Source organism: Triplophysa dalaica, chromosome 4, assembly GCF_015846415.1.
Source record: "Triplophysa dalaica isolate WHDGS20190420 chromosome 4, ASM1584641v1, whole genome shotgun sequence".
NCBI classification, from domain to species: domain Eukaryota; kingdom Metazoa; phylum Chordata; class Actinopteri; order Cypriniformes; family Nemacheilidae; genus Triplophysa; species Triplophysa dalaica.
The window spans coordinates 984,099-997,500 of NC_079545.1; the positions used below are offsets into that span (position 1 = coordinate 984,099).

Sequence of the window (13,402 nt, forward strand, 5' to 3'; positions counted from 1 at the left end):
TTATTAGTTCAGTGGTTTAACCCACTAGACCACCATCTCCAATAGTTGGAGTTGCTAAGGAGCTATGGATGGTTGTTAGGGTGTTTCTATGGGAGTACAAGTAGTTACCTACTAGCCCCAGTCATACAAGTCAACCCACATGAAAAACAAAATGTGTCTCTGTGTAAGTACTGCAGTAGGCTGATATAGGATTACAGCCTATATTTTTAGTCAATTTTTATTTAAAGAGTGCGTAAAATGTATGTACTTATTTATGTTTATTTAACCTTTGTTTCTACAGTGCATGGTTGGAGTATTTGTGTATGTACAGCTCATATATTGTCGTTTGGAGGTGTACACGTATATCTCCTCATTTACCTATGTATAAATTTTAATTTTTTCTCTGGGATCATGAAAGCACGAGCGCTACCTCAGGGGTTGTTAGGTGAGGGTTTGGGATTGTTAATTACTATTGTGAAATATATTGTGAAATTCAATAAAAAATATTAAACACAAAGAGTGGGGGGCACGGTGGCTTAGTGGTTAGCACGTTCGCCTCACACCTCCAGGGTTGGGGGTTTGATTCCCGATTCCCGCTTCCGACTTGTGTGTGTGTGTGTGGAGTTTGCATGTTCTCCCCGTGCCTCGGGGGTTTCCTCCGGGTACTCCGGTTTCCTCCCCTGGTCCAAAGACATGCATGGTAGGTTAATTGGCGTCTCTGGAATAAAATTGTCCGTAGGGTGTGAGTGCGTGACTGCGTGAGTGAATGAGTGAGTGTGTGTGCCCTGTGATGGGTTGGCACTCCATCCAGGGTGTATCCTGCCTTGATGCCCGATGACTCCTGAGATAGGCGCAGGCTCCCCGTGACCCGAGGTAGTTCAGATAAGCGGTAGAAAATGGAATGGAAAAAACACAAAGGGCCCTATCTTGCACCCAGCGCAATTGACTTTGTACACCGACGCAAGTGTCATTCCTATTTTGCACCCGCGCAAAGCGCGCTTTTCCATCCACAGAAACACGTCGCTTAACTAGTGAATGAACTTGCAATCCCTGGTGCTATTTTGCTGTTCCATTAAACAATTGCGCCACTGACCAGAAAAAACCTAGTCTAAAGTCAGTGGCGCGTTGTTCATTATGCTATTTTAAGGGCGCATGCTTGACCATAATGTATAGCGTGCATATAATGCGGTCTGAAAAACGTCAAACCGATATAAAATTTAAAACTTGGATAAAGTCGCTGTGTTTTCGAAGGCTGCGTCCTCCGGAGATCACATTTGTCGGCCTCGGCCGCATATTACATCAAGGTTTATTAAGGTTTTATTTCAGAAAAGCAACTGTTACATTAGGTAAGTGACACTGCAATGTCGGCTAAAGAGAACTAAATATAAATGTTATAGATCTTCGGATGAGACGTTAAACCGATGTTAAACCGAGGTCCTGACTTCTGTGGTCATTAAAAATCCCAGGATGTTCTACGAATCAGAGTAGGGGTGTAACCCCGGCATCCTGGCCAAATTTGCCCATTCCCCTCCACACATCAAGGCCTCCTAATCATCCCCATATGTTCTAAATGGCTTCATAACTCTGTCTCCTCTCCACCAATAAGCTGGTGTGTGGTGGGATATGACTGCGGAATATGACTGCGGTCGCATCATCCAGGTGGATGCTGCACATTGGCGGTGGTTAAGGAGATTCCCCTCCCATGTTAAGCGCTTTGAGTGTCCAGTAAATGACCTGAATAATTATTATTATAGTGCTTTTAATAGAAATGAGCCTAACTCAAACCTCTGGTCGCCCGAGCACCTCTGCAAATGGACGAGGCGTTTTAAGTTGAGGTACCAGCTGTTGCCGTTGTGCTATTATTCGGCCTCATGCGGTGTACATGCAACAGTAATCGTCAAGAGGTCTGAGCAAGCGAGTCTGATGCATTGAGCGAGCGGAGCAGAATTTTCAGAAAGGCACTTTTCGCTCCACGAGAAATATTAACGCTCCTCTCCCCGCTGCGCTCTCGTGTTCTGCTGTATGGAATAAACTATAGTGTTTTCAAACCTTGCTATAGTAAATTCAGTTGTACACTACATGGAAAATTTCTAGTTTATTTTTTTGTTTTTGTGAGCTTGTTTCTATCCACGAGCCTTTGTAAAGGCTGATATTATAATAATTTGTGTTGACATTCAGATTTTTCCAATTCTGTTCTCTGTGGATTCTCTGTGGATTTCTGTGTTATATCTTGGTTTATTGTTTTTTTTTTGTCCCTGTAATGTAACATCTTCAAAATGATGACTCTTATAGCAGATGGACTCATAAATCTGTCAAACGTTTATGTGTTAAACAGAATATCTCTGGATGTTTGAAGACCTCGCGGTGTTTGGACAGATGTGTTGATGGCTGACGACAGATCAAGAACACAACATAAATGAGCAAAAACATCAGTTTACAGTTCTCTTCATTTCTCTCGCAAAATGTGCAGCATCATGATACAGTGATAATGTATTACCTTGATATATGACTTACACCTGTGTGTTTTATTTGTGACTTTTTTAATGGCTGATGTCAACAATGATAAGAAAGCTCTATGGCCGATAAGAGACCGATTAAACAAAAATTAATTTACATTTGTAAAGGAGAGACAAACAGAATATTGTTGAAACTAAATAAACAATTATTGTGTGTTACGTACCAAGTTGGTAACAGACTTGAACACATGAAACATCACATTGTGGGCAGCTAAACATGGCTTAATATGAATGAAATATAGCAATGTAATATTATTGATACTTACCACTCAATTGTTGTATCTCATCCACCTTACACAACCTATTTTACCATGGTCATACTACATGACATAGTGGCAAATGGCTGCTTTACATTAGAAAAAATTTGAACAATGAAAAAAATATATCAGGCAATGGCGATAATTAGAAGTTATATACGGCCACGGCAATATATCAGTCTATCTGTACTCTAAATGATAACACAAGGATATTCACTGATATAGGTTTATTTTATGAAATGACGTTACATGTATGAAATATTCCCCAAACTCTTCAAATGAAGAGATTTTTTCCCTCGCAGGCCTGATACTTTAATCCGGAGGAAGCGATGTCATTTACATTCTTAAGATTTGCCAAGCGGCTCCATTGTTTTCAGTTTAAGACAGAAAATCCCAGGAGTGTTGGGAAGTTTAAAGAATGATTTCACTTGAAGGGGAGTTCACTTTCATTGGCTGAGCTGCTGGTGAAGATTAATGGACAAGTTTGCTGGATGATGCTTTGTTCTCATGGTGAATGCCCATCCATCGCTTTATGATTTATGGACAGCCGGCAAAAAATGACAAAAAAATAAATAGGAATCAATAAGATTATCAATACAAGGCATAACCAATGACTTCTATTTAATGTTTTCTCCTAATAGCATTGATATTAGAAGGAGAGGTTGGTGCTTTTCACGTGTTTTCTGAGGAGAAACAGTCAGTGTTCTCAGATGTGTCATCACTAGACTTTCAGATGTGATCTCAAAATTGGACCCTCTGAAAGATCTAGAATCACAAATCACAGATAACTCAAAAGTCATAAAAAGATATTTTTCATTACTTATTTTAGAGCTCTGTGTGCACACCAATATTTATCTGTTTTGTTCCACAAAAAGTTTGAAGAATCGGAGCTAGAAAATAGGTTTGGGATCTATAAAGTCAAGTGTGAAAATCTGCTTTGAGAGTTTGACAGAATGAAGTCATACGGTACATTATTGTGCGTTTGTTTGTGTTCGTAAGAATCTTTTATGATTGTATAGGATGTAAAACAGAATACAGAACTGCTGTTTAAGTCGCGTTACATTCCTTTGAATTGTTTGAGGTTTTAGGAAATGAAAGCGATCAGGATTCTTTCAGTCTTGAACACTGTATTACACACAAACGGCTCATGAGAAACTCTCTGATGTCTCTGACACACCATGAAATGAGACGAAGCACCTAGCAGTGAATGTGGCTCAGTTTTTTTGTGCTCTACCCTTCAGGCCTGACAATTATACGGCTGAAACAAGAAAGGAACTTTATCGCCATGAGAAGAGCTTGTGTGATGTCTGTCTCTGCTCTGGTTAACAAGCCACACTAACTTAAAAACTAAATCACTTCACAGACAATTTTGACATATTGAATACATTTCTTGTTCTGTCTCATCCAGGGTGGTCTGATCGCTCTTCTCCTCCTCATCCTTCTCTTCACGCTGGTCCTGTACACCCGTCAGCGCTGGTGTCGGCGTCGCCGGGCTCCTCAGAAGAGCGCCAGCACCGAGGCCACTCATGAGATCCACTACATCCCCTCTGTTCTGCTGGGACCCCCGCAGGGTCGCGACAGTTTCCGCGGCTCCAGACCCCTCCAGCACACCTCGGTCATTGGCGTGCCCATCCGCGAGACGCCCATCCTGGACGACTGCGACTGCGAGGAGGACGAGCAGCCTGGACAGCTGCTGGACGGGAAGATTCATCTGGACGATGACGTGTGCAGTCAGGGAACTCGCAGCGTGGACAGTCTTCGAAAAGTCATGGGAGAGGCCAACCACAAACACTGCATGGATAACAGAGGTAAGACATTCTAAATTCTGGTGTCACGATTTCTAATAGGTCGAACACTTTAGGGAGTTTTCTTCTCCATTCTGTCCAGCGATTAACATTGATAGACATCTGTCTCAAACAAAGAGCTCAAAAGACAAGTTTTTACTCACCCATATGATGTTCAACATGTTTTGAGACCTCCCGCCGTCTTCAGAGCACAAATAAACATATTTTAGGTGACATCCCACAGATTTCCAGGCGTCCATTTTTATTGTCGTTGTCCAGGTCCAGGAAAGTACTAAAAAGACATCTTTAAATTGGTCCATCCGCTCATAGGGCCCTATCTTGCACCCAGCGCAATTGACTTTGTACACCGACGCATGTGTCATTCCTATTTTGCACCCGCGCAAAGCGCGCTTTTCCCTCCACAGAAGCACATCGCTAAACTAGTGAATGAACTTGCGCTCCCTGGGCGGTTCAGCGCAAAAAAGGAGGCGTGTTCCGGCGCAAACAATCCCTGGTGCTATTTTGCTGTTCCATTAAACAATTGCGCCACTGACCAGAAAAAACCTAGTCTGAAGTCAGTGGCGCGTTGCGCGTTGTTCATTATGCTATTTTAAGGGCGCATGCTTGACCATAATGTATAGCGTGCACAACGCGCATACACTTTGCTCATGTAATCTACACAGATGCAACAGTTATTTTTGCAAATCATAAATTGTTACACTAAAAAAATATTAACACATGAGATGACGGAAATCATTGTGGTGTGCCACGAAGATGTGAACAAATAGGCATAAATCTAGCTTACAAATTATTCAGGCTAATTGTAGTAATTAAGGATCAGACCTGTTTGCCCAATAGTGGCAATAAGACATATATGTATATAAGGACATCTGACAAATTGGTTTGTCCGTCAAGAACCAGGAAAAAAAATCGACTGAAAAACTGAAAAAAAGACTGTGAAATCACCTTTACCATAATGTAAGTACATTAAAAACCTTGTCTTCAACTTACCAGTTAAGTTGAGCGTGCGCCTGGTAAATACGCCATAATAATAGCAATCCATAATGGAACTTGCGCACCTGCTTTTAAAGGGAATGTTGGATGACGCTCTGATTGGTTTATTTCACGTTACGCCCAAACCACACCTATGAATAATGAAGCTACTTCAGACCAACACATTTTAGATTTGCGCCGGGCGCAAGAGCCATTTATCCCGCCGGGAAAATAGCAACAGCGCCGAGACCCGCCCACAAAGTTACTTGCGCTTCGCGCTTTGACACTTGCGTTTCAGATCGTTAAAATAGGGCCCATAGTGGCTACATTGAATTTTTTTGAAAGCGACGACAATACTTTATGTTTGAAAAACAAAGCAAATAACGAATTAAATCAATATATTCTCCTCTGTCTAGTCAGTCTTGAGCCACTATATTTTTTAATCCTAATTTTATATTAAAATTCTTTAAAATATTTGTTCCTATTTTTTATTTGCATACAGAAGTTCTTTTGAAGGGGGGCACGGTGGCTTAGTGGTTAGTACGTTTGCCTCACACCTCCAGGGTTGGGGGTTTGATTCCCGCTTCCGACTTGTGTGTGTGGAGTTTGCATGTTCTCCCCGTGCCTCGGGGGTTTCCTCCGGGTACTCCGGTTTCCTCCCCTGGTCCAAAGACATGCATGGTAGGTTAATTGGCATCTCTGGAAAAATTGTCCGTAGGGTGTGAGTGAATGAGTGAGTGAGTGTGTGTGCCCTGCGATGGGTTGGCACTCCATCCAGGGTGTATCCTGCCTTGATGCCCGATGAGTTCTTTTGAATTTATTTTGAAAATCATTTCAGTTTCTTTTTTATTGTATCGTGAACCCAATATTGTGTGCTGCATAGAATCGCAGGCCACTCGGAGTACATTCATACTCATATTACCTACACACAAAAACAGAATTTGTTTGTGATATTGTTGACTGTAAATCTCGTCTGAAACTCCAGCAGAGATGAATGTGACAATATAGTATTTATGAAGCAGGTAAGAATAAAATGTTATTTGACTATCCATCGCTGTACAGAAGAAACAATTGAGATGTAACTTTCCCTCATAATGTACAAAAATTGCTGAAGCATAAAATATAGTTCTACGCTGTAAAAAACGATAAAAACTTTAGCCCTTTCTGTCGGTACATTATTCCTTAATTTTACAGACATTTTCATTAACTCTAATACACATTGGAACATTTGTACAGAAAACTCATTTCCATGAATACAGTAAATTTGGCCTTATATTTTATATATATTTTTTCAGTAGGACTAAACCTTGACCCCATAATCAGATTTTGTCCGGATGATGGAAACTCTTTATCATCCCACTTTCTAAATTCTCTATCACATGCCGCCTGATTCCTGAAGCCTCACACAGATCTCTGAATCTGGGTTATCCAATAACCAAAAAAATCCAGTCTACATAAAAATCAAAGTTTATTATTATCTAGTGCTTTTAAAGTGCTTTCTGCATTCTTTGAGCTGGGATGCGAGATGGTCTTTTAATCTCTTTCATGTTCATATTAAAGCACGTCTGTCTGGAGGTTTGATATGAAGTCACCTGCCAACCACATGCAGAATAATTATAGCCGATGACCTGAATTCTCTACCAGACACACAAAACCGACACTAACTCTTAGCAGGTACATCTCTCTTTTATAAGAAAGCTCAAGTACAAATGTCCGGCCGCAGGACGTCTATCCAATATGTAACATAGACAGAAAGTCTGTCACAGGATGGTTATGTGAAAGATAAAGATATACGACCGATCATACGTGCTCAGTGAGTATAAAATGGAACATTAGACATGAGCCGTTTTTATTAGCCTATAGCTCAAAGCATTATTCATCTTATTCATGAATTTCTCGACAAAAGAAGAAAGGATTTCCCAGAAGAGTACTCTGTTTGCTTTGGTGCCGCCCATTAAAGAGAAACATGAGTTTCTTAACAGTGTAGATGAAATTTTACAGTCTGCATTTGATAGAGTCATTAGTCAACAGTGGAGGACATGATGTTCTATCACTGATAACAGAAAAAGAAATGAATTCAACTCTTATTTTCAGTGGATAGAGGTCTGATTAAAGCCAATGAAGCATCAGATCTGGTAGATGATGGAGTGATCACATGACCGTGAAGGGTAACCTGCACCTGATCCTCTCTGTACTTTATGTAATGTCATTACGTTCGACCCTTTAAATTATATGATACTTTATTTCATAGTCATTTTAAAGAGTTAAAAGTGGAATATTGTCCAGTCATGTGTGGAAGAGCTCAGTGACTGCTGAATTATTCAGACGGTGAACGGATAGTACATGTACACATCATTCCTGGATCTATTTAACACCTTTTCAATTATTGTTCATAATTATTATCTGCTCTAGAATATGTGTCAGCTATACATATTAGGTGTGACCCTGAATCATCGACGATTCGATGGTTCTATCCGATGATCCTGATTCAACTACCAATCTTCGCAGAGGTGTTGATGGGGATCATGTCATTTTGGTTATATGTGCAGTGGCGTAGCAGACGGGCATTCACTGCACTATTTATGATGTAAGGAAATGGGACATTTTTAGGGTTGGTACCGAAAGTCCGGCGTATATAAATGGACATTTTGACTGTTTAAATGGTAAGATGCTTTATTGCATACCTCCTTTACATGCGCTAAATAAAGTCACTTAATTGGTAGTTCATTGGTAATGAACGTGCTGTATTCTCTTTTGTTCAAAATAATTAATTATCGAGTAGTTTTGAGGCGAGATCTGGTCTATTGAATTGTAAAGCATTGTTACGTGTTGTTTAAGGAAAATTAATTTTAATATTTGTGGCTTGTGTTTTCTAAATTATGTTCCCCTGCATTTAAGATATTTTGCCTAAACACATCCATTTTGTAGATTGTGACTTATTTTGTATATTTATTATAAAGGTAGATTCTGTTCTAAACAAATTCTGTAAATTAATGTTTGATTGTCTTTTGGTGTATCTATGTTGCGCTGTACCCTTAACCAACTGATGTCGTCCACACATGCACGGGCGCACACACACACACACACACACACGTCTGATTCAACTATCAGTCGACTGTAGGCAAGACGTGACAATTCTGATTCGACTATGCAAGTTCTTAGTTGCATCCTAATACGTATATACTGTACTGTTACATTTGAATATTTTTAAATATTTGCTGAGATTTCCTCAGGGTCAGTTTTTGATCTTGGTTTCGTGGTTCAGAACAGATTCACAGTTTAATTAAAGCATCAATCCGATCTTTAGGAAAGTGTTACTTGACAGGAAATATTCTTACTGGAAGTTTTTTTTGACGTTGCATTAGATGGTGCTTTGTTTAAAGATGAGGTATCACACACAGCTTCTGCCAATCTCGGTAACACTTTATAATAACTGCACGCTTTGTAAATGCTTTACAAGGCATACATAGTCCTCCCTTTAGATGAGCTCTGAAAAATAGTTAACTGACAACTAGTAAATGTTTTATAACTACCTTAATTAATCATAAATTACAGCAGGAATGTGTGTTAAAAAAGCATTTATTAATAAATTAAGTAACTGTTACTATATGTCAGAATAATAAGATGTATAAATGTGCATTCAAAGAGTTTATTAATCATTTACTTATACTTTCTAAATGATCTCACGAACCACTGACAACTCCTAACTAACTGGTTTGTAAGTAATGTAATCCTTAGTTTAGAAATGATGAATTCATCCTTAATAAAGTATGAAAATTTGATTATTAAGCATATTATATACATGCTTATAAATCAAGAACAAAGCATTTATAGCTGTATTTATAAACTGCTTACTAATGTCTATTAATGTGGGTCCAATGCTTCATAAATGATTAATTAACTTTGTACTGATGCTTAACTAATGATTCCTAGTGTGCAGTTATTATAAAGTGTTACCCCAATCTCATATTAATCTTGAGTACCTATAGAGTAGTAACACATACAGCACATCTTCGAAGAGCATTTAGTTTGATCACATTTATAAAAGATAGATACCGCTTTATGATTATTTCCGGGAAAAGACGAGCTCGGAACTACAGCACGAGCACACCACACATCATCACATGAATCTCTTTGTGTTGTTTACATTATGCACATACACGGCAATTGCCAACAAAACACAGACTTATGACTTAGTTTGGCCTCTTTAGGCGTTGTGGTATTGAAGGGTGTGCTTTTTCTCATGCTCACGTGTGGGCGTTCTTTCGTTCGCTGGATGACTTGTGTGCTGTTTTATCTACTAAAAGTAATATTTGACCACAAAATGAAATGTAAACTTTATATACAGTACATTTATAAACTTAAAACTACACATCCAATGGCATCTCCAATGGTATTTGTACAGTTCATTTCTGATGTGTCGTTTGTTATGACAGCGTTGTCTATCACACATGTTCAATGAGCTGCTTCTGCGGTTTTGAAGCAGATTTGTCATTTAGATTGTAATTGGCTGTGGTGACGTGGAGCCGGTGGTGCTGATGTTGGCTCGTGTCTCTTGGTGAAGGATGGAGATGTGTCACATTGATGTTGACAAACAGAAGCAGGGCTGAATAAATACTTAAAGAGTTTTTCCTGCTCTTGCTCCAGGACCTCCAGCATTCATTATGATTTCTATGCAATCGCTGAATTACAAGATATACATATTTTTTCAGTATGTGTGTTCCCTGGGGTCTGAATTAACAAAAGTCTATCAATTAATCTGCAGGAACACAATTTTGTTCTTTCACAAACAAGAATATTCAGTTGGGAACCTTATTTCGGATTTCATGAGTAATCTCCCTTTTTTTGTAATCTCTTATTTTTCTTTGTTGTATTTTAGTTTACGAACAGCCGGAAAAACACATTTCAGGCAATAGTTACACAAGTGACAGGTTTCAGTGTTGAACAACAACACCATAATTTCTATTCAAATACAGATCCTGTATTTTTACATAACACCAAAAAACAAGTTAAACATCTCCAGATAAATCTGTGCTCTTTTACTTGTATAAGCCATCAGATGATAAACAAGCATTGAAATCCACAGATTTACATCAACGCAGTCTTTTCAACACCACCCTAGCAACCACCTAGAAATGCCCTAGTAACCAGTAATAAGCACTGCTGTGGATAATAGATGATGTGTGATATGAATGTGTCCTGTGAGGGGAATGTTCCAGCTGTCAATCACGGCAGATGTGCTGTTGGAAGCCTGTGAGAGATTGTGTATTCTGCTTCTCATTGTCTGTCACATTCATACATTTTCAGTTCATTCATTTACAAGCAGAACTTTATTTCTAAAAAAACATCTTTAGATTCTGAGAGTCTGCAGAGCAGCTTCACGAGAAGCCATCAACAGATCATATCTACTGAATAGAAATTAATCCCATTAACTCTCAATAGATCATTTATCTAGACTCAAGATTAAAGCTGTGTGTTTGTGTGTGTTTGTGTTGGTGCTTGTATTGGTGTGTGTGTGGGTGTGTTTGTGCATGCGTGCGTTTGTGTTTGAAGAGATAGAGTGAGATTTAATAGTAAGGCATCACACACACGTTGTGATCATATTAGATGAGTGTACAGACAGACATACATGGAACTGTACTGCACCTTTAGTCAAGTGTTCTCCATCAGCACTGTTTGTGTGTTGTGTTGTGTTTTCAGACATGTATAGATGTTTTTATTGTGACTCAGTGGAGCTCATTCAGTATTCAGAGCTTGTATCTGGTGTATGGATCTCAGCTCTGTCAGGGGTCCGGCATGAGAAACTCACTCAGTGTGTTGCTTTAAATCTTCAGAGACAGGAAGTTGTGGATGTATCAGATATCTGACTTCCTGTGCAGAGATGCCGCTCTTATTTTAGGCTTCAGTAGACATTCACAATGAGCGTCAGATGTTTGAGGAGAGCTGATATCACACCCGGAGCTTTCACTGTGACCCACACGCTAACTGAACAAATGAGCGTGACCCTGTCTTTGTGTGCATGTGTGTGTTTGTGTGTGTTTTTCCGTTTTCTGTCGTTTTTCTGTAAGTGCATCATCCTTTTCAGCATGTGCTCAGGTTGTCAAACGCAGTCACACATTAGATGAGGACGGAGAGAAACACAAACATTCCGCTGTCGCGGATATGAGAACGTATAATGTGTGAATGCTGTGGATATGTAAAACAAACTCAACATGACGTACCATCAGTTTATTAAACACACGAGTCTGTTTCAAGCCGTTTGCGTCAGCAGCTTGGGATTTCACACGAAACACGACGGCTCTGTTAAGAAAGAAAATAAAGACAGTTCTAGGTTACTACATTAATGATATTATTTAATGGCAGCCGTGAATTATAAAAAATCAAAATCAAGAAAATGACATTGAGATGTATCACAAAATCTCATTTACAGGCGATGACATCATATTCTGTAGAGACTGAAGTTGTTACAGCTGCTGGACGCCCACACGTGTTCTCATTTGTTTCTAAAAGTTTGCCTTTATCTGTGAATACTCAAACTTGCATTGTTTGCCTTTATTCCTAATACTCAATAATGTCCATAAAAGAACAGTTTGTGTTGTAGTTTTAGAAAGCGTCTTGTTCTTATTAAATGTTTGAAAGTGGTCTGAACGTTTAAAGTGAAAGTTGTTGTTCTTTGTTCTTGCATGGAAAGATTTTCTACATCAAGTGTTTTTGTAATGCAGAACTCACCGTGTGTCGGGAGAACAAAGTACAAAAATAAAACCTCATTATAAGTAAAAGGTTTTTTATTATGGCTTGCAGATATTTGCTTCGTGACTAGTTATTGGATACACGGGGGGCAGACGTGCTGAAGCTGTGAGAGACTTTACAGAATCAGAATGTGTCGCATAAATTGGCCATGCAGTGTTTCTGAACTGAAGCTTTCATTGTATTTATGTCAGCAAAAAATGTACATGTGTCAGTGATGGACATTTCACATAAATATCTCGAGTAATCAGACTGACATGAATGTAGTTCGGGGAAGTTTGGTGTTAACTTAAACTGAAATCAAATAAAATAAAATAAAGGACCAAATATAAATAAAATACTTAAAATGCAAAAATAAAAAATGCTAAGAGATAAGGTAATTGGTCAAGTAAATTCAAGTAAATTGAAGCACTAAAATTATAAATTGGAAAAATAACAAAATTATTCATATAAATGAATACTATAATTTATTAAAATTACTAAAGCATGTAACAAATTGAAAATGAAATCATCAATATGAAAACAAAAAATAAAAAGCTAATTCAAAATATCAATAAAACTACAATGATACTTCACTAACTACTAAGTGGAGCCGGAGATCTGAAGCAGATGTGTTTGTGTTGTGATTGGTACAAATATTTTGGGTGTTTTTCAGGTTTGAGTGTAAGACAGACCTGGGCTAGTTGTCTCACGTTTACTCCAGTGAATGAAAAGTCCAGAGGACACAACATGAAACCATAACAGACACCAGCAACAGTTACTTTATTCTATTACTTTATTTTAGAAACAGTTTTTTATTCTTTTAGTTCTCTGTTTGCAGGTTTGTGCTTTTGTGTGTTTGTTCTGGCGTGTTTGCTGACATTTCCACCGTTCTGCCTTTTCCACCGAGGCTCTAAAGCTTGAAGCCTTGACGAAGATTTAAAACAGATCTAAGATTTAACACTTTGAACATCACACGCAATCCTTTCTCTCTATCATTTATCTTTGATGTTTAAGTTTTCACACCTTTATATTTCCAGCTCAGATCACATGCCGGCTGGTGTTCTCATATTCTTCTTCTTATTATCATTATTATATATCTGATGCTGGGCGGCTGTGCTGCATCTAAAGAAACCTGTGATAGAAC

The 13,402-nt window shown here is 38.7% G+C and overlaps 1 protein-coding gene across 1 annotated transcript in view; it reads left to right on the plus strand.

Moving 5' to 3' along the window:
* The window catches only part of LOC130418786 (astrotactin-2-like), a 238,938-nt gene that overhangs the window by 71,068 nt on the left and 154,468 nt on the right, over nt 1-13,402 (plus strand). The window contains exon 3 of the mRNA XM_056744877.1: nt 4,161-4,560. Coding sequence (XP_056600855.1) covers nt 4,161-4,560 — 400 coding nt within the window. The remainder of the gene's footprint in view (nt 1-4,160; nt 4,561-13,402) is intronic.